General features: G+C 44.2%; 3 protein-coding genes and 2 non-coding genes across 8 annotated transcripts; 3 read left to right on the top strand and 2 right to left on the bottom strand.

The window, feature by feature from the left end:
• Positions 1–358: 358 nt before the first annotated feature.
• trnar-acg lies at positions 359–431 on the bottom strand. The gene has a single exon. It is a non-coding gene; the product is annotated as a tRNA-Arg (tRNA).
• A 586-nt stretch (positions 432–1,017) lies between these two features.
• Positions 1,018–11,570, top strand: fanci (FA complementation group I). Its single transcript, XM_040122928.1, has 38 exons — positions 1,018–1,148; positions 1,262–1,361; positions 1,464–1,536; positions 1,733–1,863; positions 2,131–2,284; positions 2,419–2,476; positions 2,606–2,647; positions 2,883–3,006; positions 3,096–3,181; positions 3,288–3,420; positions 3,504–3,581; positions 3,684–3,820; positions 4,055–4,235; positions 4,346–4,433; positions 4,549–4,679; positions 4,766–4,836; positions 5,005–5,119; positions 5,247–5,369; positions 5,662–5,730; positions 5,835–5,936; positions 6,058–6,249; positions 6,703–6,824; positions 6,917–7,078; positions 7,278–7,457; positions 7,568–7,734; positions 7,834–7,910; positions 8,122–8,238; positions 8,316–8,367; positions 8,450–8,577; positions 9,074–9,139; positions 9,238–9,334; positions 9,463–9,647; positions 9,740–9,796; positions 9,884–9,943; positions 10,083–10,157; positions 10,243–10,338; positions 10,516–10,617; positions 10,917–11,570. The coding sequence occupies exons 2-38, from the start codon at positions 1,269–1,271 to the stop codon at positions 10,977–10,979; spliced, it is 3,987 nt and encodes a 1,328-aa protein (XP_039978862.1). The 5' UTR covers positions 1,018–1,148; positions 1,262–1,268; the 3' UTR covers positions 10,980–11,570.
• On the bottom strand, positions 10,210–19,681 carry polg (polymerase (DNA directed), gamma). Of its 4 annotated transcripts, XM_040122932.1 has the most exons (24): positions 19,523–19,654; positions 18,194–18,797; positions 17,732–17,927; positions 17,332–17,499; positions 17,088–17,234; positions 16,868–16,947; positions 16,545–16,727; positions 16,204–16,346; positions 15,958–16,081; positions 15,610–15,834; positions 15,331–15,448; positions 14,983–15,063; positions 14,628–14,741; positions 14,372–14,532; positions 14,209–14,262; positions 13,992–14,109; positions 13,716–13,851; positions 13,325–13,571; positions 13,069–13,191; positions 12,772–12,940; positions 12,280–12,488; positions 12,015–12,175; positions 11,048–11,158; positions 10,210–10,909 (listed from the first exon to the last, which is right to left on the bottom strand). In XM_040122932.1, the coding sequence occupies exons 2-23, from the start codon at positions 18,763–18,765 to the stop codon at positions 11,094–11,096; spliced, it is 3,594 nt and encodes a 1,197-aa protein (XP_039978866.1). In that variant the 5' UTR covers positions 18,766–18,797; positions 19,523–19,654; the 3' UTR covers positions 10,210–10,909; positions 11,048–11,093. The 4 variants fall into 4 exon arrangements, with proteins under 4 accessions (XP_039978866.1, XP_039978864.1, XP_039978863.1 ...); XM_040122930.1 differs by having other exon boundaries at positions 10,210–11,158; positions 19,609–19,681; XM_040122929.1 differs by having other exon boundaries at positions 10,210–11,158.
• Positions 19,682–19,876: 195 nt separating this feature from the next.
• On the top strand, positions 19,877–19,949 carry trnar-ucg. Its single transcript has one exon. It is a non-coding gene; the product is annotated as a tRNA-Arg (tRNA).
• Positions 19,950–20,225: 276 nt separating this feature from the next.
• Positions 20,226–21,982, top strand: LOC120787274 (Golgi apparatus membrane protein TVP23 homolog A-like). Its single transcript, XM_040122933.1, has 6 exons — positions 20,226–20,446; positions 20,839–20,983; positions 21,142–21,231; positions 21,337–21,465; positions 21,553–21,681; positions 21,785–21,982. Exons 1-6 carry the CDS (start codon positions 20,367–20,369, stop codon positions 21,809–21,811), a joined length of 600 nt encoding a protein of 199 aa, XP_039978867.1. The 5' UTR covers positions 20,226–20,366; the 3' UTR covers positions 21,812–21,982.
• The last annotated feature ends 6 nt before the right edge of the window (positions 21,983–21,988 follow it).

Genomic DNA, 21,988 nt, shown 5'->3' with positions numbered 1-21,988 from the left:
GAGGTGACACATGAGTTTGTGATTATGTGATTGTGCAGAGAGACACATACAATCAATAACCTGTATACAATTCTGACATCTATCCAGTACAGTCTTTACTGTGGGGCTAAAACTGACTTGAGACATTATGAGGATTTTATGTATCTGTATGTGTGCATCTAATAAAACTAACTAAAAAAGCAGCCCTTCAATATAGTCTTCCTCAAAAAGTTGTTGTGTGACACAGTCAATATGTCTAGATAAGGATGGTAAATAAAAAACAAAACAAAACAACAACAAAAATCTAATATTATTTGATGTTTGTTTTTAAAGGAGCCTTTAATAAACACTATATCACACACACACAACACAAAAACATCGAGCCAGCCAGGAGTCGAACCTAGAATCTTCTGATCCGTAGTCAGACGCGTTATCCATTGCGCCACTGGCCCGAGCCGAAGACCTTCTTCACTCGCAGGCATTTAACCAGTCGTGACTACGGGTGAGATTTTATATATGTTGTTTTATGTAACATGAATATCTTAGCGTAACAGCAACGCACAGCTACACTTGATGTCAGCTGACTGACTCACTGTAATTATTAAACTCCGTCCGAGAGTTGACAAACGTCAGTCAACCAGACTGTTCAAGAAGCTGGCGAAAAAAAACCCCTCTTAAGACCCCAAATTAAATTAGATTGTTGAGGAACCCATACGGAAGTAACCAATAAGTGCTTAGATATCATCAATCCGTTAAACATTCTACAGTCAAATAAATCCAAAACAGCGATTTTCACGGGTCTGGATAAGCAATCCAAAGTCGTCTCGAAATAGCGGACCTGGCAACCCACCAAAGAACAACGACTTTAGGTGTGCCTTGCGTTTTGTAAAATGATTTCACGTCATACGAGAACAGAAATGCCATTTTTTGTCAGTGTTTTACGGCACGATATAATGTAACAGGAATAATCAAATATTGTGATTGTGGGATACTTTGAGTCGAATTTGGCAACTACGAAGCAAAACAGGAAGTGTCTGCTGGCGGGAAATTCGTTAAATATTATGAAAGCGTTACCAAAGCCACCGAAGGCTTGATTGGGCCTTTTCACGGACTTGTTCACCAAATGAAATTGGCTGTCCAACATACAAAATTTCTCAAAGCAAGCAGAGGTAAGCCTTTCATTCGCGCATTGACCCTACAGTAACCAGCTCGCTGCGGTCGACAACAAGCGGGCATTTTCTTGCTATCTCTGCGTTTACCAGCCACTTGTGTCCGCTTGCAGGCGGATCATGAGGGCCGAGGTGGATCAAATCGTCTTCCTCTCAGATGGAGACAGTGCCGCCGAGCTTCAGAAATACCTGTCCTCCCTCAAAAACGACCAGGTAACTGTCATCGTCAGCGACCACATTTCTGAATCTCATAGAAATGTCTTGCGCTGGAAATCTGTGCGGGGTATACTCATGTCTCTGTTATCTGCTTTCTAGTTAGTCGCTGTGATTACCAATAGCGCACTAAAGGGTAAGAAGGTCGGTGCCATGCTTAAAGGCATATTCCAAGGTAAGTATACATTGTCATCTAGGTACTGTTAGTATGGTAGTGGTTTGACAGCAACACAGCTTTTAGGCTTATATTGTCAAATCTCCCTTCAGGGAGCATCAGTAAAGTCAAAATCAGCCTCGTTCCCTTTAATATCACAAATGGCAACCTGTGCCTTAAGACCCCCGCCACAAAGGGTGTGTGCTCTGTCCTTTAGGCTCTCCACCCAGCTCCACCGAGGGATCAAACCGCAGGCTCCTTGTTTATCAACACTGCATTCCCTTGTGTGAGTCCGGGGACCTTCAGGCTGAGGTGGCGGCTGATATCATCGGACTGCTGATGCTTGAGGTAAAAAAAAAAAACTTACACGAAGTCCTAGGGGTTACTAGATTTCTGACCTGCTGTCAGTTTCCTTTACTTTTTTTTAATGCCAAAATTATTTTCACAGCGTCCTGTCCTGCCCATCAGTTTTAGCATTGTTTGAATTGGACACGTCTCTTAATATGTTGTCCCGTTTTCCCTTTCCTCTGTTTATGCTGTATGTCCTCTATGCCACAGATTTAACTGAAATCGTTTCCGTCTGATTCCCATTTGCCTTTAAAATGTTACACACAGACTTATACACTGCCTGGGCCCGCTCTTGCACAAGTGGCATCTCTCTTTGTTGAAGCCATTAAGGTGGGAAAAATGGGCAGTGGGAAATCCCTGGAGCTATTCCCCACTGTCCTCACTGCACTTGCAGCCTGTGAAGCGTTGTCCTATGGAAAGGGTTAGTGCAAATTACTAGCCTTAGTAACTTTGTTATTTAATATTTTACAAATATATCAACGTCCCACCTAGTGGTGTTATCTACAAGGTGGGGGTTTTAAAAGACGTGTCTGTCGTGGTTGCTTGTAACTTTAGGAGACCTCAGTGGTGAGGAATTCAAGAAGCAGCTGATCAACAGCCTCTGCTCAAGCAGGTGAGGACATTGCCGATTCGAAACTGTATGTACATGTGCAAATGTACATGGACTTTTTAGCAAGTTCTTGACAGTAATTTGCTGTCTATGTACTTGTCCTTTTAAACCTAAACCCTTTGATTCACGCAGATGGGACCCGCAGTGCGTTATACACCTGACGACCATGTTCAGGTAACACCGCTGACCATCAGGTCTTCAAAGTCTCCATAAACTATTCATTTTCCCTCAATAATAAAAGTTTATCGCAGTACGCTTGTCTTTCCCTGTTTTTATCGCTTTCACAGTGTTACACAATGATATAACAATGTTACATCTGCTATTATGTGATTCTCGTGCTGCCTCTCAGGGCGTACCATGCAACTTGTAAGCAGTTATTTTTTGTGTGTGTGTGTCTGCCTCATTTAAGGGATGTGCCCCTGTCATCAGAGGAGCTACAGTTCCTGGTGGAGAAAGTACTGCGGATGTTCACCAAACTGGATCTCCAGGAGATTCCACCCCTGGTTTACCAGCTGCTGCTTCTGTCTACAAAGGTGTGTTTGTGTGCAACGACATGTACGTGGTAATTAAGTCCTTTGCTTTGTTTTTAATGTCTAAATGCATGCCCTGCACTGTCTGTTAGGGTTGTAAGAAACAGGTCCTCGATGGAGTCATCAGTTATTTTAAGGAGCAAGATGTTCGCCAGGAAGAAGAGCAGAACCGCGGAGAGTGAGTGGCTCATAATGCTACAAGTGACAAATACTGTATTTACTCTGAATCTTACTGCCTACCTTCCCTTTACTGTTTTTTTTATTTTTCACTATTTCTTCCTCAGGAGCCTGGATCTAGAGGTTCAGTCCATTCCACAGGACCAGTTAAGGCACGTGGAGGGCACTGCCATCCTCCACATAGTCTTTGCTATACGACTCGACCACGAACTCGGGAGAGAATTCCTTAAGACCTTTAAGGTTATTTATGACTCAACTGTCTGAAATTATCTTGGAAATTTTGAATATTTATGTTCCATAAATCTTACATTGCATTCTTGCAGACATCGTATGGCGACCTGTGTCCTTTCAGCGTTGCCCTGTTGCTCTCCGTGGCACGTATCCAGCGCTATGAAGAGCAGGTGAGAAATCTAAATGGTTTCCCCTATAGTCATTTGAATCTTCATTTCATTTTCTCTCTTCTGTTCACTCCCTTTTCTGCCTCCTTTCACTGGTTTGGGCAGGTGTTCGATCTGTTGAAGGGGGCAATCATCAAGAGCTTCAAGGATGAGCAGCTGCAGCAGGGGTCAAAGTTCCTGCAGGACCTCCTGCCGGGGCACTGCAGTGTGGCTCAGATGATACTGGACACGGTCGAGAACAGGTCAGAACATCAGAGTATTTATTAATCTATTTCAAACCTTCAACCTAAAAACTAGGCATGTGCTTAACATTATAATAAAACAATGGTCACTATAAGAAAGTCAGATTTCTTCATAATAATAATAAAAAAAGCATAAAATAAATGAAATGGTGTTATCTGATGTCTTACCTCTAACATTAAAACAACATTTGTGTTTCATTTTTTCATATGGGTACCACTCTTCCACCTGTGCAGTGTGTTTGGTTGGGATCATGTGACCCAGGGACTGGTGCAGCTAGGCTTCTTCCTCATGGACACATTCGGACCCAAACCTGGACCATTTGGCAAGAATACCGAGGGGTCCGCTACCGGTGCTAGGACCCCGGCTCAGCAGGCATGTAAGCTGGGAGGTCAGGTGCTCCTCCAGGGCTTTAAGGTTAAGATTTGTTTTTTAGTTTATAGACCTATCACAATGTAAATGACTGATATTGACTACATGTGTATATAATATTTTCTCACTGGAGGATGTGCTTTCTTCTACGGCAGATGCATGAGCCTATCAGAGGCGAGATACTGGAGCAAGTCCTGAATCGACTGGTCACAAAGACAGCCTCGCCTGTCAATCATTACTTAGGTAATAAAACCTTCAGATGTTGGTCCCAGATTTCAGATGTACACCAGTGTCTAATCTGTCTGGTTAGAGACTAGATTTTAGCCAGATTTGTTTGTTTTTGTTTCTGTATCACCAGACCTTTTCTCTGATATCGTTATATCTGCTCCCATGATCCTCCTGGAGTCATCCTCCAAGGTGACAGAGACATTTGACCACCTGTCATACCTGCCTTTAGCCACTGTTCAGGGTCTACTAAAAGCTGTCCAGGTACCTAACCACCCCCCCACCCACACACAAACACTTGTAAACACTCTGTTCCTTTATTTAATCGTTTTTCTCTGTTTAATCTCCAGCCCTTACTCAAGGTCAGTATGTCCTTGAAAGATGCTTTGATTGTAGTCCTCCGTAAGGCCATGTTTTCCAGGTGTGTACTACTGTGGTCTCAATCAGATGAAGTTCATCAGTACAATTAATTAATCAAGCTTTGGTTAATGCATTTGAAGGCTTAACAGTGATTAAAAAGAGAGGCGGTTTAACACATGAAATAAAGATAATTTCTTACACTTTTCTTCCCCGTAAATGACTCTACTAGCCAACTGGATGGCAGGAAGTCTGCAGTGACTGGCTTCTTGTTGCTGCTGAAGAACTTCAAAGTGTTGGGTAGCTTGGCGTCGAGCCAGTGTAGCCAGGTGATCTCCTCCAGCCAGGTACAGTTAGACTGTGTACATATATATTCATGCGCAACAAGGGTGCGGGGAAAAAGCTGGGAAAATATGTGCAATTTTAAACACGGTTACCATCAAATAGTAACTGTCTGTCTGAACCCCTGAATAGATCCAAGTGGACGTTCATTCTCGTTACAACTCCGCTGCCAACGAGGCGTTCTGTCTGGAGATCCTCAGCAGCCTGCGTCGCTGCCTGGGCCAGCAGGCGGATGTGCGCCTTATGCTCTATGAGGTTAGAGATCACTTTGCTATACTATGTTTATTGTTTTCTTTTTGTTTCTAATTTTGCCACATGGTTGGATTACAATTACTAACCATCACTGGTAGTCCTGAGTAAGCTAAGGAGCAAATAATTTGACTCCACCTCAAGCGTCTTTCATACCTATGTCTTTCAAGTGCAAACAAGATTCTAAAGGAAACACTAACGTATGTAGGATGATTCTCATGTGATTAAGTGTGCAGCTATGATTCTTACTATCTTTTGAGGTGTGGAAAGGCATTCAATACTGACTTGCCTATTTCAGGGCTTCTATGATGTTCTCCGTCGCAACTCCCAGCTCGCAAGCTCCATCATGCAGACCCTCTTCTCACAGGTATGTGTGTCTATTATAAAGTGCAAACTGTGTTGGATATAATAGCCTGCTTGTCATGTTAGCTATATGAATGGGAGCCTTATGTCATGTCTTGGTATCCTTAGCTGAGGCGGTACTATGAGCCTGAACAAGACCTCCTGCCCCCGGTGAAGCTGGAGCCGTGCATCACAGCTCATGGAGACCAAGTCTACCTCCAGGAGCCACTGGTACCCTGTCTTCACTGTAGCTCTTTTTTTTGCTACTTTGTCCTCCTGCTTCACTGTGCAAATGTTGCTGTGTTATTGTCTGCTAGAAATAGTGTTTTTGTTTATTTGTTTTCCATCTCAGGCCCATCTGGTGAGCTGCACTGTACATTGCCTGCTGTGGCTGCAGAACATGCGCCGATCAGCCAACCCCAATACAGACAACAGCGAGGAGGAGGAGGAGGAGGAGGAGGAAGGATACCAGTCTGAACTACAAGCAATCCTAGAAAGCATGACAAGACGCATGATCAAGAGTGAACTGGAGGACTTTGAACTGGTATGCATTCCTAACACAGTGTAAGAAAACGATGTACACTGAACTACACTGTATGGTTTTCAAACGTCTGACTTAGTCTTTAACTCCCACGCTCTCTGTTCAAGGGCTGGAGTAACTTTTAGATGATCGGCATTAATGACATTTTATTGGTCTTGTGTTTTAGTGACCTGCACAAGGCTGTAAGATGAGAAGCACTAAAGGTCTGTAATTTTAATAAAATAAGTAGTCTGGCTGAAGAAAATATGGGAATCCTTAGGAAATATTAGCAAATGTCCTCTTGACTGTCTGTCAGGAATTAATTAATGAACATTTTCTTTTTGAATTCTATTTCAGTTTTACTCTATTGCCACTGTTCCTCGCTTACAGCTTCCAATGCCTGTCCCTACCGCGGTCAATTGTGTTGTGGCAACGGAAGCATCATGTTAAGCTGTATACCATCTGTGTGTTGACCAGGACAAGTCAGCAGAGTTCTCCATGGGATCTAGTGTTGGGGTGAAGAATAATATCTATGCAGTGCTGGTGATGGGAGTTTATGAGGTTCTCATGGAGTACAACTTCATCAAAGCCAACTACAGGTAACAACCTACCACCTCACTTGGTATGATGGGATATTGTGTAGCATAAATGTCGTAACAGTGCTGATTATTTAATGATGTACCTGTTGCAGTAAAAGCCGCTTTGAGGAGCTCATGCAGCTGTTTAACCGCTACCACAAGCTGTCTGAGATGTTGAAGGAGAAATCTGGGAAAGGCCGAGTGCCGTCACACAAGACCCCCCGCAGTTTAGTCTCTCTGGACTTCATATCAACTCTCCTCACTGTGCTCTTCAGGTAAATGCTCTCCAATGCTGTTTACAAAGATCACTGGTACTATGTAAACTCGAAGAGCTAAAAGTAAGAAATACTCTGTAACCTCATAAACTAAAATGTGTGTTAAATGTGCATTGAATCAAGGTTAGTACTGATAAAACCAAAATTGTTTGCTGAAAAAAAACAGTCAGACAAATTTAACAAATGGATTTTCTTTCAGAGACAGTACTCAGAGCAAAGAGGAGGCTCTCTCGGTGCTGCGCTCAAGTGGAGAATTTGTGCGTTATGCAGTAGGTGTAGCTGTACAGAAGATCCAGCAGTTGGAGGAAACTGGACACACAGATGGCCCAGATGGACAGAACACAGACAGGACTTTCCGCTTCCTCTGTGACATGACAAGGTTGGAATCCCTGGGCCTAAATAACAGCATTTAGACTGTGTTCATGGTTGTGTTTTCTGTGACACTGGTGGGCCGATGAGTGATCCGTCCTGGTCTAAATGTCTTCCCAGCGTGCTGATGTGGCGTTACACCAACATTCCCAGTGCGGTGGAGGAGGCGGGGAAGAAGGAGAAGCGCTCCAGCCTGTCTCAGCTGTGTCTGGAAGGTCTGCTGAGGATCTTCACGACCTGCCAGCAGCGCTATCCAGACAAGATGGCCCAGCTCCTGTCCAACATGGGTTAGATACACATAGTTTTCAAACTGTAAAAGTTGGGACTTTTTAAGTTTTTCACCCCAATACTATGCAGGAATTCATCACATTTCGTGTTTCTTGCAGATATTGAAGAGGACGATCCGGAGCCAGACGATGGCAATGTTACAGAAATGAACTTCTTTTACATCCGACAGTTTCAGGTGCATTTGCACAGTACTTTTAGGGATGCAGTTGCTATTTCTCTATCCATTTTAAGGTTGAAGTCAAATTATTTATTTATTCATATTTATCTGCACTGATATATTGACTTTCTCATACAGCTGTGATTTTTAAATGCTGTGTACAGTGAATAATAATTGCACCCCATCGGAGCATCACTACTGAAATCCCATTTTCTTTGCCCGTCAACAGAGAGCACTGTTCACTCAGGTGAGTGGAGGAGAGGAGGAATTTAACAGCAAAGAAGCTCAACTGCTGGTCAGCATCCTGAGCGTGCTCTCACGCCAGTTAAAGCCCTCCTCCCAACAGGTTGGTAAACTCCTATGTGCACTTCATAGAACAAGTTCCGTAGTACTTGTTCCACTAACACACATCTACGTCTACAGTTTGTTCAGATGATCACATGGACTGTGAAAATCTGCAAGGAGACCAGTTTTGGTGAGTAACAGTTTACTTGAACATGCTATCAATTTTAGGTATAGTGAGCTGTGTTCTAAGGTGTATTTCTTTCTCCTTTTAGAGGATCCTGCGTTTTCCAAGGGGCTGCTCTCTCTTCTCTTCAACCTACATGTTCTCTATAAGAGTCCCGTAAGCCTGTTGCTGGAGCTCTGCCAAGACATCCACAGCCAGCTGGGGGATATCGATCAGGTACGCACAATTACAGTGTAACTTCAGTTGACACCATCAAATGGATGGAAATCTCGTTGTTTACATTGCACAGCTATACTGCATATTAAATGGAATATCATCCCGGTACCTATGAGGACAACTGCATAGTTCATATCCAACCCTCTAGCATAGTCCCGCGTCATCCCACATTCTCGCAGTATGGAAGGATTTGGAGATATGGGCCATGTTGGATCATTGATTTATTTGATTTTCAGCTGTTGTAGCTAACGGTTAAAATCTTTTTGTAACATGCACCGGTGCAACATTTTCGAATTTTCTCGTGTGTGTTCTAAAATCAACACGACTAATACTTTATCTGTAATCAGCAGTATTCATTTGGTCTTTATTTACCACTATTAACACTTTTATGACGGTAAATGATGACAGTAACCTAGCACTTCAACATTTTGCTTTTTGTATGGAGTAATGTATTTGATTTTTTTGTGCTTTTATTTTTTTTTCCCTCTATGATCAGGACGTGGAGGTAGAAAAACAGTCTCATTTTGACATTGTCAACATGAAGACTGCTACAACAGCAGCGGTGAGTGTTGGTTTAAAACTGGAGGCTTCTTATTTGCTGTGCCACAGTTTGCCCAGTGTGCTCACGGTGTTCACCGTCTTTTTAATCTTTTTCCCCAGCTGCTGGTCCTGTCTCAGGTTGACAGAGTGCTCGATGAAGTGGACTGGCTGATTGCCAGCAAAAAAAGCCAGGCGGCGTCTGACAAATCCGGCTCCGGTAAGAAGCCTTTTACACCAGTGCTCTCGTTGATTAATGGTGAGAGTTGAGAAGGGATAAGGAAAGGGATGCATGTCTGTCAGTGAATGGTGCTAAAACTTCTGTGTTGTTGTGTTTCCAACGCGCAGGTGCCGCCACCCAGACTGCAGGCCAGCAGGATCCACTGCAGAAAGCGGTGACGCTGCAGCTCGGGACTCTTTTGACAGCATTAAATGAGCTGGTCCAGACGGCCCTGCTCTCTGGAACCTGCACCATTACACTGCTGAGAGAACTGCGTCGCACATACACTATCCTCACGACCCTAGTCAAATATGTGCGTAATTGTCCACTGTGTGATCTCGGTGTGAATGTTTGCGCAGTTTACCTAGTGTGACATTAGTATTGTCTCCATGTTGTTGTTTTTAGTACATCCAGGTGTGTGCCACCCAGCACGGCATGCTGCCAGCACGCTTTGAGAAGCTGGTGAGTCTGAGGTATTGTTTCGTGGTTTGAATCTTCTAGTACCTCTGTCATCGGGCTAATCCAAAGTTCCCCGTGCCATCTGTGCAGGTCAAGCTGTCTGGCTCGCACCTAACACCGCAGTGCTACTCTTTCATCACATATGCACAGGTACAGCTCAAACAAAACAAAAAGGTCACCCATTTTGATTTTGACTGTGCTGTTCAAGTTTTTTGGTTATGGATTTGACACGAGCAACTTCATCCTCAAGAGGAAATGTGGATGTTTAAAATTATGTTTTCTCTATTAGAGTGGAGAATTTAGTGGTGGAGGTGCAGATGACAAGAAGAAAAAGAAAAGGAATGAAGCGAACGCTGCTGCTTCGGTAAGGACACTTACCTCCTATAACTGTGTAATTGAAGTGATTAGAACAACAATACATTTACATTCTTTTTATTTTCTCTTGGTAGGCAAAGCTTCTGCGAGAGACAAAGGCCATCCCTGACTTGATCTTCAGCATTGAACAGTATGAGAAATACCTCATCACACTCTCAAAGAAATCAAAGGTATGTGGGAGCTGGATCACTCGAAAGCTAAAATTACTATTCGCAAAATACACAAAGCGACTTGCAAAAGAGAAAATTGAGCAAAATACAGTAATCTCCCCGAAAACTCTCAGTGCTGTTTCATCAGTCAGGCCACTTGTATCCAGTGTTTCACCAACGTCTGTGTATGTTGTCCAGGTAAATCTAATGCAGTACATGAAGCTGAGCACCTCGAGAGATTTCCGCATCAACGCTGCTACTCTGGATGCAGCCCTTCAGGAGCGGGACGACAGTCTAGAGGTAAGTGCCATCTCAGACTGGAACTGGCGGCTCCAAAGGTCAACTCTGTGTTTTTGTTTTGTTTTGTTTTCTCCCCCTCTTAACTTGATTACATCAGTCGATAAAGCTTTTTTTTATTTTTTTTTTTATATACCATCCAGACAGAGCCAATTACTGAAATGTTTTCCCACATGCAATGGTTTGATTATTATCTTCTACATTCAAGTGTTTAATATTTAATTCCCTTCAACACTCTCCACTTCCAGTAGGCTTCTGCCAGGGGAGATTTCAGTGTCTATTTCTTCTTCCATTCCTTTCAGACCACAGAGTCACAGGAAGCAGAGGAGACACAAGAGCCAAAACAGAAAAAGCGGAAGCAGTGAGCTGACACTTAGGAGCTCCTCGGTTTGACATACACATCCCCCAATTCCTCGCTGATCTCGACTTTTACCTGCCGATGCACAGCCTCCTACAACAGTAGCATGGTCCAACAAGAGCTATCTTTCTTTGTTAAGAGAGCCTTTGGTGATGTTGATGATTTGGTAGATGTCCAAGGCTTCACCTGTGGAGAGTTTGCACACATTGTTTAACAATCTGGTTGTGTTCCTACTTTATTCGGAGGAAATCTGAATTTTGTAAATGTATTTCTAAACACAATGTAATTTCTATTCTACATTACGGAAGATTTGTCAAGGACTAATTTGACTTCCTGCCCCCATTTCGTCAGGATGAATAAGCTGATCTGTTGTTAAGATACAGGCTCCTGTTAAGAATCAGTTATTTTAAAGATAGTACAGTCGTAACTACAAGATGGTTGAGATGAGATGGCCCTGTTTTAATTGTCTTTGCTACACCAATGAATGATCTATGGTTTCCCATACACATAAATGCACCGTAAAGAGATTTTCAGCCTAGCTTTGTCAAGTGCTTTGTTTTTTTTTTTTGTTTTAAAATAAATATTATTTGCTTCCCTATTCTATTTATTTACTGTGTTTTACACTTTTTTTTTTTTTTTTTTTTTTTTTTAAATTGTGTCTTGCAGGTTTCTGGGGTAAAAATGTTGGGTTTGTGGGCACAAATTTGTAATTTGTTCCCTAAAATTAATAACTACATGGGAGGTTATTTCAGTATTCCTTTTTATGCTTTTCTGGCTGTGTAATGCCATGCAAATAAACTGAAAGGTTGTTGACGATGTAACATGGCTGCTTGGGTTTGATATAGTTTTATTTTGATTTGGACTGAGGCGTGTGGATATACTGTATATGTACAGGGCTTTGAAGATCTTTTATTTCCCCTCCCGTCCTTTCTATGCTCTTACGTATTTTACATATTTGTTCAACCCATATACCATTCCTCATACTACAGAAAAAAAAAAACACAAAATAAGATTAAGGCTGATGACGGTCTGCAGAACTCACCAGGTGGTAGGCCGTATCTTCGTTCCAGACCTGTGGGGTTAGAGGGGGTCACGCAGTCCATGGTGACCTCCTTCCTCAGACACTTGTCAATGTCAACTGCACTGAAGAAAGCTACTGACTGGGGAAGGTCCTGCATGCCTAAGGCATGGGCGAACGCACTCCTGCACAAGACAAAAGCACTCAATCAGAACAGCTTTCAAGTTTAATGGCCATTCTACGGTGGACACTTTGACAAGGAAGAATAAATACTAAGCTGTGAGCCAACCTCGTAAGCAGGTTTGTGATCTGAAGTGCCAGCGCTGCTCGGTAACGGTCTTCACTGCAGACCAGGTACCGCACCTCATCGTGGATGCTGATGCAGAAACGGCCATTAATGTTGTGCTCCTCAAAGAGCCACTTCATGGCCACCAGCATCAGATGTAGGTAGTCCACTGCTGAGCTCTGGACCACCCAGTTCACTCTGCTAGTGATAAACTGACAAAAAGAGATGTGGTAACACAAGCATGTAAGGTCCACCGTGAATACATGGGATTGTTCTGTGATTCAGGGCTGCCGTTTTTCCAGTAACAATAGACCTCATGTTGTAATGTGTTTTCTCTGAAAGTTCTTCACAGCAGTACACAAATTTATGCATACAGTATAATAAAAGCCTTGGTATAGATGTCTGCATATATGTGCTATTAGCTACTAATAAACTAAATGTGTAAAAAGAATCCAACATTAGAAATGCTTATTTTTTTGCCAAACCTCGTCTCACCTCGTCCTTAACTGCCTTGGGCTCCAGTGCTCTGCTAATCCTGCAGCCTAGAACAGGAGTGGCTGGCTTGGCTGAATGGGCGATGTTCTCCAGCTTGTTGAACATGTCCGATTCAGTACCTCCGGCCCACTGACGCTGGCTGACAATGTCCCACCTCTTCCGCCGAGAGCTGAGGAGTATGAGGAGCCGAGAGGGGGGGGAAAAAATCAAGGAACAGCAAATGAGAGGAGGTAGGAGAAAATGTTGCGGCTCCTGACATGTGGCTGTGTTTCTGTGAAGTTTTGGCTGCTCCCTCACCACTTTGAGGCCAGTCTACTGATCCTCCGCAACTCCTGCAGGGAGATACCTCCATTTTCCTCCCTCTCCACCTCTATACCCAGTTCACTGACCAGCCACTCCCCCTCCTCTGACAGACTGTATCTGACAAAAAATAGACACACAAACATGCAGTGACAGCGCTCAACTTTGCCGCATTTACGCAAACAACTAAACCTAGCTGAGTAAGAATAAAATCTTTAATTAAACAGGCAACTATTCAACTTGTTGATTGTACCTGCGTATACCCTTTGTCAAGGCATACATCTGCCTGGCCTTACTGGCAGCTTCTGTCTGACTGAGGCGGTGGTTGAACTGCATCAGCAGCCTCTCGGCAAAGGGCTGTCCTGCGCCATAGATGCGTCCATAGTTGAAGACCTTTGCGTGCTCTCTGCTGATACCCACGGCATCAGCAGTGCGGCTGTGCAGGTCAGTGCCCTGACTCTTCTTTCCCTGAAGGGTCATCCAGCCAAAAGCTGTGCAACCTGAACCCCAGAGAGACATTGGATCAGCACAGTTAACATCAGACGCCGATAAAAGAAAAAAAACGTTGCCTTCTACAAATGTAATAATCCAGTGTTTCTCATTTAAGTAAGAATTAAACGAATTTTGCAAGGGACACATCTCACCGTGCATGCCAGAAAAGTGAGCTTCTCCAAGCACAGCAGCAATCCACAACTCCTGAGAGTCTACATCTGCTCCGACCAGGTGGTACCCAGGTGGCACCTGCACCATGGCCTTCAGCTCACTGCCTACCCGATCCCGCTGTGGACACAAAATAGAGTCCATACATACAAAATTCCTCTACTGACTGACTGACAACTACAAATTAGTTGCCACCTGAGTCAGGAACCTCAGACTTGTGACGTGATGTGCATCTTTTCTTTGTAGACTCAGCCTCTTACCCGTGCATTACTGGCAGTCAGCCATGTGGGCTCCACAGCCCTACGTGTCACCGTTCCAGCAGTGATGACCTGAGGTAATATGGCACCGTACTGGCCCTCTCCATCAAACTCCTTGTTTCTTTGGGAGACAGACAGGTTTTTATGCACAACAACGACTTTTCCCCACTATACGACTGATCAATAAATGCAGGATTATCTATTTTTACACCAGACAAACCTGACGACAGTTTGAGGAAGCTCTCCTTTTCGCAGCCACAGCACCATCTGAGAGCTTTGAGGGGACACAATAAATGAATGTATTCACCAACTTTATCATTGACAAAGCGGACCCCGATCACCCAAAAGAAATGAGTAACTTCATGGTGGAAACTGACAGGTACCTTATACGTTTATGGGCATTCCTCCAGAAGGACATCATTTTGTTGATCTCCAGGGCTCGCGTAGCATTGGTTCCACCCCGTCCTGCCCTCAGAGTACCGTCCTCCATCTTGGCCAGAAAGTCCTTTGAAAAAGGACTGCCGACATTGTTGTGATTACCATCCTGGAACACAAAACAGTCAGTGAGACAATGAAAGTAGCTCATCGCCAGTGATATTGTTATTCAGGGCACTTACACACTGAAAAACTTCACTTTACCTTGTGAGGTAATTTGAAAAACCAGCACCCTGGGATATCTACATCATTGTAGGGCCCGTTTCCATGGTGATAGTAGCACTGACTCTTCTCTGTGATATAAAATGGATCTTGGGACTGTTGTTGATACAGAATACAAAGTACGGGATGTCATGCAACGAACCGCAGTTTAACAAAAAAAAAAAAAAAAAAACACGGCATGTTGGACAAGATAATGCAGTTCCATATTAACAACGCTACAAAAGGAGTTGATTTAAAGAAATTTAAGTACAGTAAGTACAGTACTATATTAGAAGCGTTCATGATACAGACACAAAGGCATAAAGCATCTGCGTATAACAAAGACCAATTCACTCACTGCATTTTTCCTCTCCCCATTTTTCATCATTCTGACTCCATTTTCGTCCGTCAAACTTTCCAAGGAACTTAACTCCTCCACCTTGAGATGAGGTTAAGAAACACAACTCTGTCATGATACACATTCTGTCTTTCCTGAGCCTGTGGGCCTGGTCAACGAACGGAATTAGCATCAACACCAGGTCCAGGAAATGCACATTTCAGAGGATTTCAACATTTAAACCCCCCTCTTTTAACCATAAGCTTAAACAAATTTTTTTTTTAAAAAGCACAATTTGATGAATCTGCACCATGGAAAGCCATGCTGCATTAGCTACTAGCTGATCCTACATTTCATGAGTGTATGCACCTTTGCCCACACTGCGCTGTCCGTCAACATGAGGTCATCTGAAGGGCTGGAGTCCATATATTCAGGCCTCTCTTTGCTGTTCTGCTCACAATACTCTCTGTAAACACTCTCAATAGCTCTGCGGAACACAGCAATTTTTTAATACACATTTCCTACTTTAAATCGGAGGCTACATAATTAACAGAAGTTTCCGGCCATCTATGATTACCCTGATAAGCTCACGTCTTGACGAGAAACACCCCTGCCATGCTTTTACGTCAAGAGCAGTGTGTCAGCTACCTGTGTGGGCACACAGGCCCAGTGTTTTCCTCCTGAGAGTTTATGTTATCCCGGCGCCCAGGAACCAGGTAGCCCCACCCATGTTTCTCTGTGTAATGCAGGGGGAAACCGTCCCACGTCAGACCCATCAGCTTAGGCGTCAGTCTCATCTGTAGACTGATCAGGCTGGCTCCAGGTGACCAGCTGTCGTCCTCAGACATCTTTTCACAAAGCTTACGATACCACCTGGTTGACACGGTAAGGAGGCAGAAGGACTGACTTACACATGTCAGTAGCAAACGGGAGCAGAAATGAAAAGATACTGTAATAAACGCCGCATGTCTCTGTGGCGTTTGGGAGTGCTCTTACCCCGGATGTCCGGGCAGATGTTGCCTTCTCTTAGGAAGTCGACTGACTGTTTCCTTCAGCTTCTCCACAGCCAGCCTGCTGGGGCAAGGGCCTGCCATCTCCTCTTCAGATGGTGGACCTGGATCTAATACCACAACAACGCACCTTTTGGCATTGTCGTTATAATATTTCAACTGCAAACAGAGATCTTAAAAGAAGGGATATTACATTGGCTTAATAAATGTGGTCCAGGATCTGAGTTTTTACCTTCTTCCAAGTCTGCAAGAGGAGTAACAACTTGTTTTTCAACTATTTTTTTCGATTGTTTCATCTTGCTGGCTGCTACTTTCTTCTGCTTGAATTCCTGCACATCCCACTCAAGATCCCAAAGCCAGGGGTCTTCTTTATATCTTAAGTAAAAAATATTAAACATATGCCGTTCAGCGGATGTTTTATACAAAGCACCTTAAAGCACCTATCCCTTGAATTTATAGAACTACGGATTATGAATGAATCTATCATCCTTTTTACCTTATCACACACTTATGACCAAAATTAGATCATGTCCTACATTCCGAAACATGGTGTTAAATAGGTGCTCTGTTCACCTGTCATCCTGCAGCAGCTGGCAGGCATCGTCTGCTAGAGCCATCAGAGACTTCTTCATCTCTCTCTGGAGCTCTTCATAAACGTCCTGAGAATCTTCCAGGTACCGATCCCAGTTTTGATTGACGGGAAGGTAGCTCACACCCATCTCCAGCATCCCTGCAAGCGTCACTGGATGAGGACACCTTGTAAAAGACGGTCAAGGGGAGAATTATGACGCAGAATTGCGAGCGAATAATCACTGTGTGTTGATTCGTTATTCTTGGCTGGGGAATCACGTACAAGAGTTAAAGGGGAAAATGTTTGTGGGCTGGGATTTACTGACCTCTCCATGAAGAGGGGAAGCTGTTCTGTGAAGACTTGATGGGTGGCCTGAACATCCATGGCGCAATACTGCATTAACTCCTGTAGAGGTCAGCAAAGGCAAAATTATTTGCCCACCTGTACTTCATAATGAATGCAAGTCATTAAGAGGACCTTTTAATATGAATAAATTTGGCTCACGATTACAGACAGTCTGACACGATTTGTCTTTAACCTCTGACCTGGAAGTTGTTCCTAACATCCATCATGCTGCCCTTCACAAAGGTCTCTCTGGCCTCCTTCTGCAGCGGCGGCCCTCCCACATACAGCGCATGGACATCAGCAAGGTTATTAATGCTGCTGATGTTCACCCAGTCCCAGGAGCCGATCTGGACACCAAAACATCAGGCCACATTGAGTTTTGCTGTCAAAGCGGCACTCATTGTGCATGTTGTAGGAAGGCTAGGGTGAGAAAAAGACACAAACCATGGGGCCCTCCCTTTTCTGTCCGGCTTTCTTAATGTGTTCTTTGACCTCCTGAAGACCCCTCCTCTTTCCCATCTTATTGGCCATCCACAGTGTTCGCTGGAAGCCTGTCAAGCCCGAGATGGCCATGTGAAGGCTCATGGTGTCCATGAAGCGTACTTTTGAACCCTTTAGGAAAGACAACACAACATTTTGTGAAGTGTACAGTACATGAACTTTTATGTTAAGTTACATACTGCTTGGTGCATTTACTCATGTGAATCATACAACAAAGGTCCAACAAAAAAGAAGGAGATATAATGCTAGAGAGCTGCGTGGAAAGAGTAGAAAGGACCAAAAAAAAAAAAAAACAAACAAAAAAAACCCCATAAAAAAAAATCACCATCCTCTGAATACTTACCTTTAGCAAGTATTGCTCCTTAATGTAAGATCTGTCAAAACTGACGTTATGGCCCACTATGAGCCTGTTCTTCCACAAGCCCCTGGGAGGGTAGGAAGAGTTGATAGGTGTCTCAAGTGGGATGAGGTCGGCAAGGGTCAACTTGTTTGACCAGGAGTATCGCTCTGCAATCAGACGCTTGCTGCACCAGGAATACCTAGCAAGTGGGAGATAAAGACACTGAAAATAAAAAAAATTGAATGGCTGCCCATTTACTTCTATATCCAATTTCATGTATAAAAACAAGGGTTTTTTTGCAGTTGTGGTAGCGTTAGTGAAATCCAACCTCTGCCTAATAAACAGAACAACTCACCCATGACACAACAACACAATGAAGCTAATCATTACTTCCAATACACAGTTAAATGTGAGTAGTTGCATTACTCCCCTTTAAAAATCAATACGATTCTTCCTCTTTCTCACCAGTTAGTGGGAGACACAGCAACAGCCAGTGTGGGACACTGTCCCTCTGTTGTGCACACCTCCACATCAAACACTAGTGCCGACTCCTCTGGGAAATCCACCTTCTGACGCTCCCCATTGGGCCCGTAGCGTGTCCAGCCAACCTCCCAGCTCCATTCCTCTGGCATGGGAGGGAGCTCAGCCCGCTGCAGCTCATTGGCAGCCTCAAGGTAGGGAAGACTCTGATGCTGGGCCAAGATACAAAAGTGCTCATCAATATTTCTGCCATACATTTTGGGAAGTTTCAGGTCCACGTCGGGCAACAGTGGCGTTTCCTTCCCCCACAGCTGGTGTTTCTGCAAATGCCTAATGCTGCGCTCCACATCTTCCTCTCTGTATTCTGGTTCCAGCCCTCGAAAGATCTGCTTATGGAGGTTCTTCGACAGCATCTGGATGTTGAGGGGGTTCAGGCGGGTCCCGGCGGAGTCCTCGCCCTGAAGGGAGTGAGGCTTGGTGGAGAACGGGGAGCGTAGACGCGTCCATTGTAGACAGATGAGGGACCTCTGCAGAGGATGGCGCAACACATGCAGCATCACCTCATGAGGATTTCACACTAGACTTCCCGCTGGAGGACATTAATACAACATCATCATTGTGACAAGATACAGCTTAGTTAGGCCCAGTGTATGCCTTTCATGTAATGTAATGATAGGCACAAACTGAGATTAGATACTACTATATCTAGCTATGCGCTAGATAGATATACATACAGATCAATAATGTTTGATCTCATTTTATCTTATGATGTTTAATTTTTCTATCGTAATATTGTTAAGTATCTTAAATTACCCTGATCTCATTTAATGATATCTAAGAGACTGTATGAGCTTATTTCCCGGTGCGCACAGCGAAAGTTACACAGGTAAATTTGTGCCTTCACGTGAGTTCATCGCTCGTCCCTGCCTACGTTACATTACGTGCTCTCATACAGTTTGGTCAAATTATTGAGGGCGAGGAACTGAGTTAGGAACAGTTGATGTTTCACTCAGATATGATTCACTTACTCAAAACGTCACCGATCAGCTTTGGCATTGACGCTAGAAGGGACTGAAGACGAGTGCTGGAATTCAACGTTAGCTTAACCGACTGCAGCATGGTACGACGAAAACAAGCGGGTGGATTAATATGCCATCGTTTTGTAATGTATGTTTACAATGACTTACACTTCCCCTCGCCCAAGGGGACTGTTGCTAAGTTGTGGGCAACTAAACAAAATACTAGCCGTTTAGTCTTCCGCTCGCTACGTTTGTTAGCTAGATGGTCGCCAAAAGCAAAACAAAGGCACCTCACCTGATTTGTGTTATCAGCTATAATGTTAAACGAATCAACCAAAAAACGTGAATAAATACCGCTCCACAGAAAAATGAGGTTGTTACCTCAGCATGCAAACCCACAGGCTTGTAAGACCAAAGCGAGGCGAAGCGTTAGCGCCCCCATGCGGTACGGATGACTGCACCTTTTTTAAGAGTGCAAGCAATTGATTTGATCTAAAACACGGTGGACAGACTACCGTTTCGTAACGTGGTCAAATGTGGCTCAGCCACCACACCGGGCATAAAAATACCTCATAGCGAATGTCGGAATCGAAAAATGATCGCACATCATGAACAAAAACCGGTGTGTTCAGGAGGTATATACAGTGTGGGCCGCGTGGCCTAATGGATAAGGCGTCTGACTTCGGATCAGAAGATTGCAGGTTCGAGTCCTGCCGCGGTCGCTCGTTTTGAAGGCCCACGATATTATGTGACCGTGCCGCACCAACTCTTCCCTTCAGCAAAATGAAGGTCCGTCATCGACATTTGACTGACTTTAACAGCTGTGCGACAAGGGGACTCTCCCGTGGTGGTACAATAGCAGCAATCTGTACTTTGGAGTGATTTCAAACCCAGCCAGCCGATGCGGATGTGATAGGAGTGACCGAGGAGACGGTGTCCGTGTCGGTCTTATTTCACTGCAACACCTGGCTCCAGCCCTAAAGTACAGCTTACGCTTAGCTTTTCACATCCAGACTGAAGCAGATGGAGATGTTTTTTGTCTGCCTCTCTATGTATGGTGTTTGTCTGCGCTGTATCAGCTAGGACGGTGCGGGAGGATCTCCCCCGCGCTGGTTTTTGTCCTTGCCTCTTGACGGACGATGGCGGACGACACGGAGGATGTCGAGCTGGACTTTGCTGCTGATGAGCAGGAGAGGGCGCGGAGAAGCAGAGTCATAAGGTGCACTGCAGGAGATACTCATCATCATGTACACTCTTTTGTCTTGCGCAGAGTCTTTTACTTTTATTAATGTAAAATCAATAGAGATAACGGCCAGTTGGGAGATTATTTCCAACTTGTTATAATTACTTTCATTTAAACCACATGAAACGTATTGAACAAATCTCAGCAACTTAATTGGTTATTATTCTCTCTCACATATGGCTGTTTTTTTTCTGTAATATAAAATATGATTTTATGTTTACATACATCATAATTAGAAGTCTCCCTGTCTCTTTTGGTACTGTTAAAGGGTAGGTTTGCTGTACAACAGAGATGTCTCTGACTGCTGCTTCCCTGGCATTTTTTAGGCTTCATTCATCATTTCTAATCTAATATGCATTTGATTGCAGGCACCCCCTCGCCTCCTTTTTCCACCTGTTCTTCCGAGTGGTTGCCATTGTCGCCTATTTGCTCTGTGACTGGATCAGCAAGAACTTTGCATCATGTTTTGTCCTGATCATCGCTCTGCTTTCTTTTGACTTTTGGTCTGTCAAGGTGAGAGGTCAACTAGGTCAGCAACTAATTCCCCTTACTTTCCTATGCCTCAGCCCCTTTCCAGAATTCTTATGCATTTCAGTTGTGCTGTTTATTCACTTTTCTCACTTCACTGGTTCCTATTACTCATGCACAGTTGTCCTCCTGTGTTGTTTCAGAATGTGACTGGCAGGCTGCTGGTGGGGCTGCGCTGGTGGAATCAGATCGACGAGGACGGAAGGAGCCTCTGGGTGTTTGAGGCCAAAAAAGTGAGACACCGTTATTGTCGCGTGCCATTTTGAACGTGCAAGAGCATTTTTGGGGTATTAAACATGGGGTATTGTGTGTGTGTGTCTGTTCATGTGTGCGTGCAGACCTCCCAGGGCAACAACACTGGGACAGAGGCAGAGGCGAGGATATTTTGGCTGGGTCTAATCATCTGTCCTCTCATTTGGACATTCTTCTTCTTCACCTCCCTGTTCTCCCTGAAGATTAAATGGCTGGTGAGGCACATGTTGCTTGTGTGCATGCTCCGCATGTACATCGCATAATATCTGCCTCAAATGTATCTGTCCGTCTTTCTTCCCCAGTCTCTTGTAGTGGCTGGTATTTCCCTCCAAGTGGCGAACCTCTGTGGTTACCTACGCTGCAAGGCAGTGGGACAAGATGGCCAGCCGCCAGACTCCCGCTCTTTCCCGGGACAGCACCTCCTGCAGCGTGTGAGTGATTGACTGTAGCATTTAGCGTGTACAGTTGCCCTGTTAACATGTCCTTGTTCATTAAAATCGAGCATGAGCTCATTAATAATTCCTCCTCTTCCAGCCAGACATCATCTTTGGAATACTATGAAGATTACCTCCTCTGCCTATAAAGCCACTCTACTGTGGTTGTGTGTGCGTGCGCGCGCGCGCGTGTGTGTGTGTGAGAGAGAGAAAGAGATACAGAGAGACGCCTCAAGAGTTTCCGCAAACTGCATCTACTTGAATGGCTGGGTGCCTTGTGCATGCCTTTGTTTCATGCTGCTGA

The sequence above is a fragment of the Xiphias gladius genome, unplaced genomic scaffold (assembly GCF_016859285.1).
Source record: "Xiphias gladius isolate SHS-SW01 ecotype Sanya breed wild unplaced genomic scaffold, ASM1685928v1 HiC_scaffold_134, whole genome shotgun sequence".
NCBI lineage: Eukaryota > Metazoa > Chordata > Actinopteri > Istiophoriformes > Xiphiidae > Xiphias > Xiphias gladius.
This window is presented reverse-complemented; position numbering and strand designations above follow the sequence as displayed.

Excerpts from the sequence above, each read along its gene's own strand:
- fanci (XM_040122928.1), top strand. The coding sequence starts at position 1,269 with ATGAGGGCCGAGGTGGATCAAATCGTCTTCCTCTCAGATGGAGACAGT. Across the intron at positions 2,648-2,882 it reads CACCTGACGACCATGTTCAG|GGATGTGCCCCTGTCATCAG; the intron begins GTAACACCGCTG and ends GCCTCATTTAAG. Across the intron at positions 10,339-10,515 it reads CACTCTCAAAGAAATCAAAG|GTAAATCTAATGCAGTACAT; the intron begins GTATGTGGGAGC and ends TATGTTGTCCAG.
- polg (XM_040122930.1), bottom strand. The coding sequence starts at position 18,765 with ATGCTGCATGTGTTGCGCCATCCTCTGCAGAGGTCCCTCATCTGTCTA. Across the intron at positions 14,263-14,371 it reads AATGCCCATAAACGTATAAG|CTCTCAGATGGTGCTGTGGC; the intron begins GTACCTGTCAGT and ends GTCCCCTCAAAG. Across the intron at positions 12,176-12,279 it reads ATCACAAACCTGCTTACGAG|GAGTGCGTTCGCCCATGCCT; the intron begins GTTGGCTCACAG and ends TGTCTTGTGCAG.
- LOC120787274 (XM_040122933.1), top strand. The coding sequence starts at position 20,367 with ATGGCGGACGACACGGAGGATGTCGAGCTGGACTTTGCTGCTGATGAG. Across the intron at positions 20,447-20,838 it reads CGGAGAAGCAGAGTCATAAG|GCACCCCCTCGCCTCCTTTT; the intron begins GTGCACTGCAGG and ends ATTTGATTGCAG. Across the intron at positions 21,682-21,784 it reads GACAGCACCTCCTGCAGCGT|CCAGACATCATCTTTGGAAT; the intron begins GTGAGTGATTGA and ends CTCCTCTTCCAG.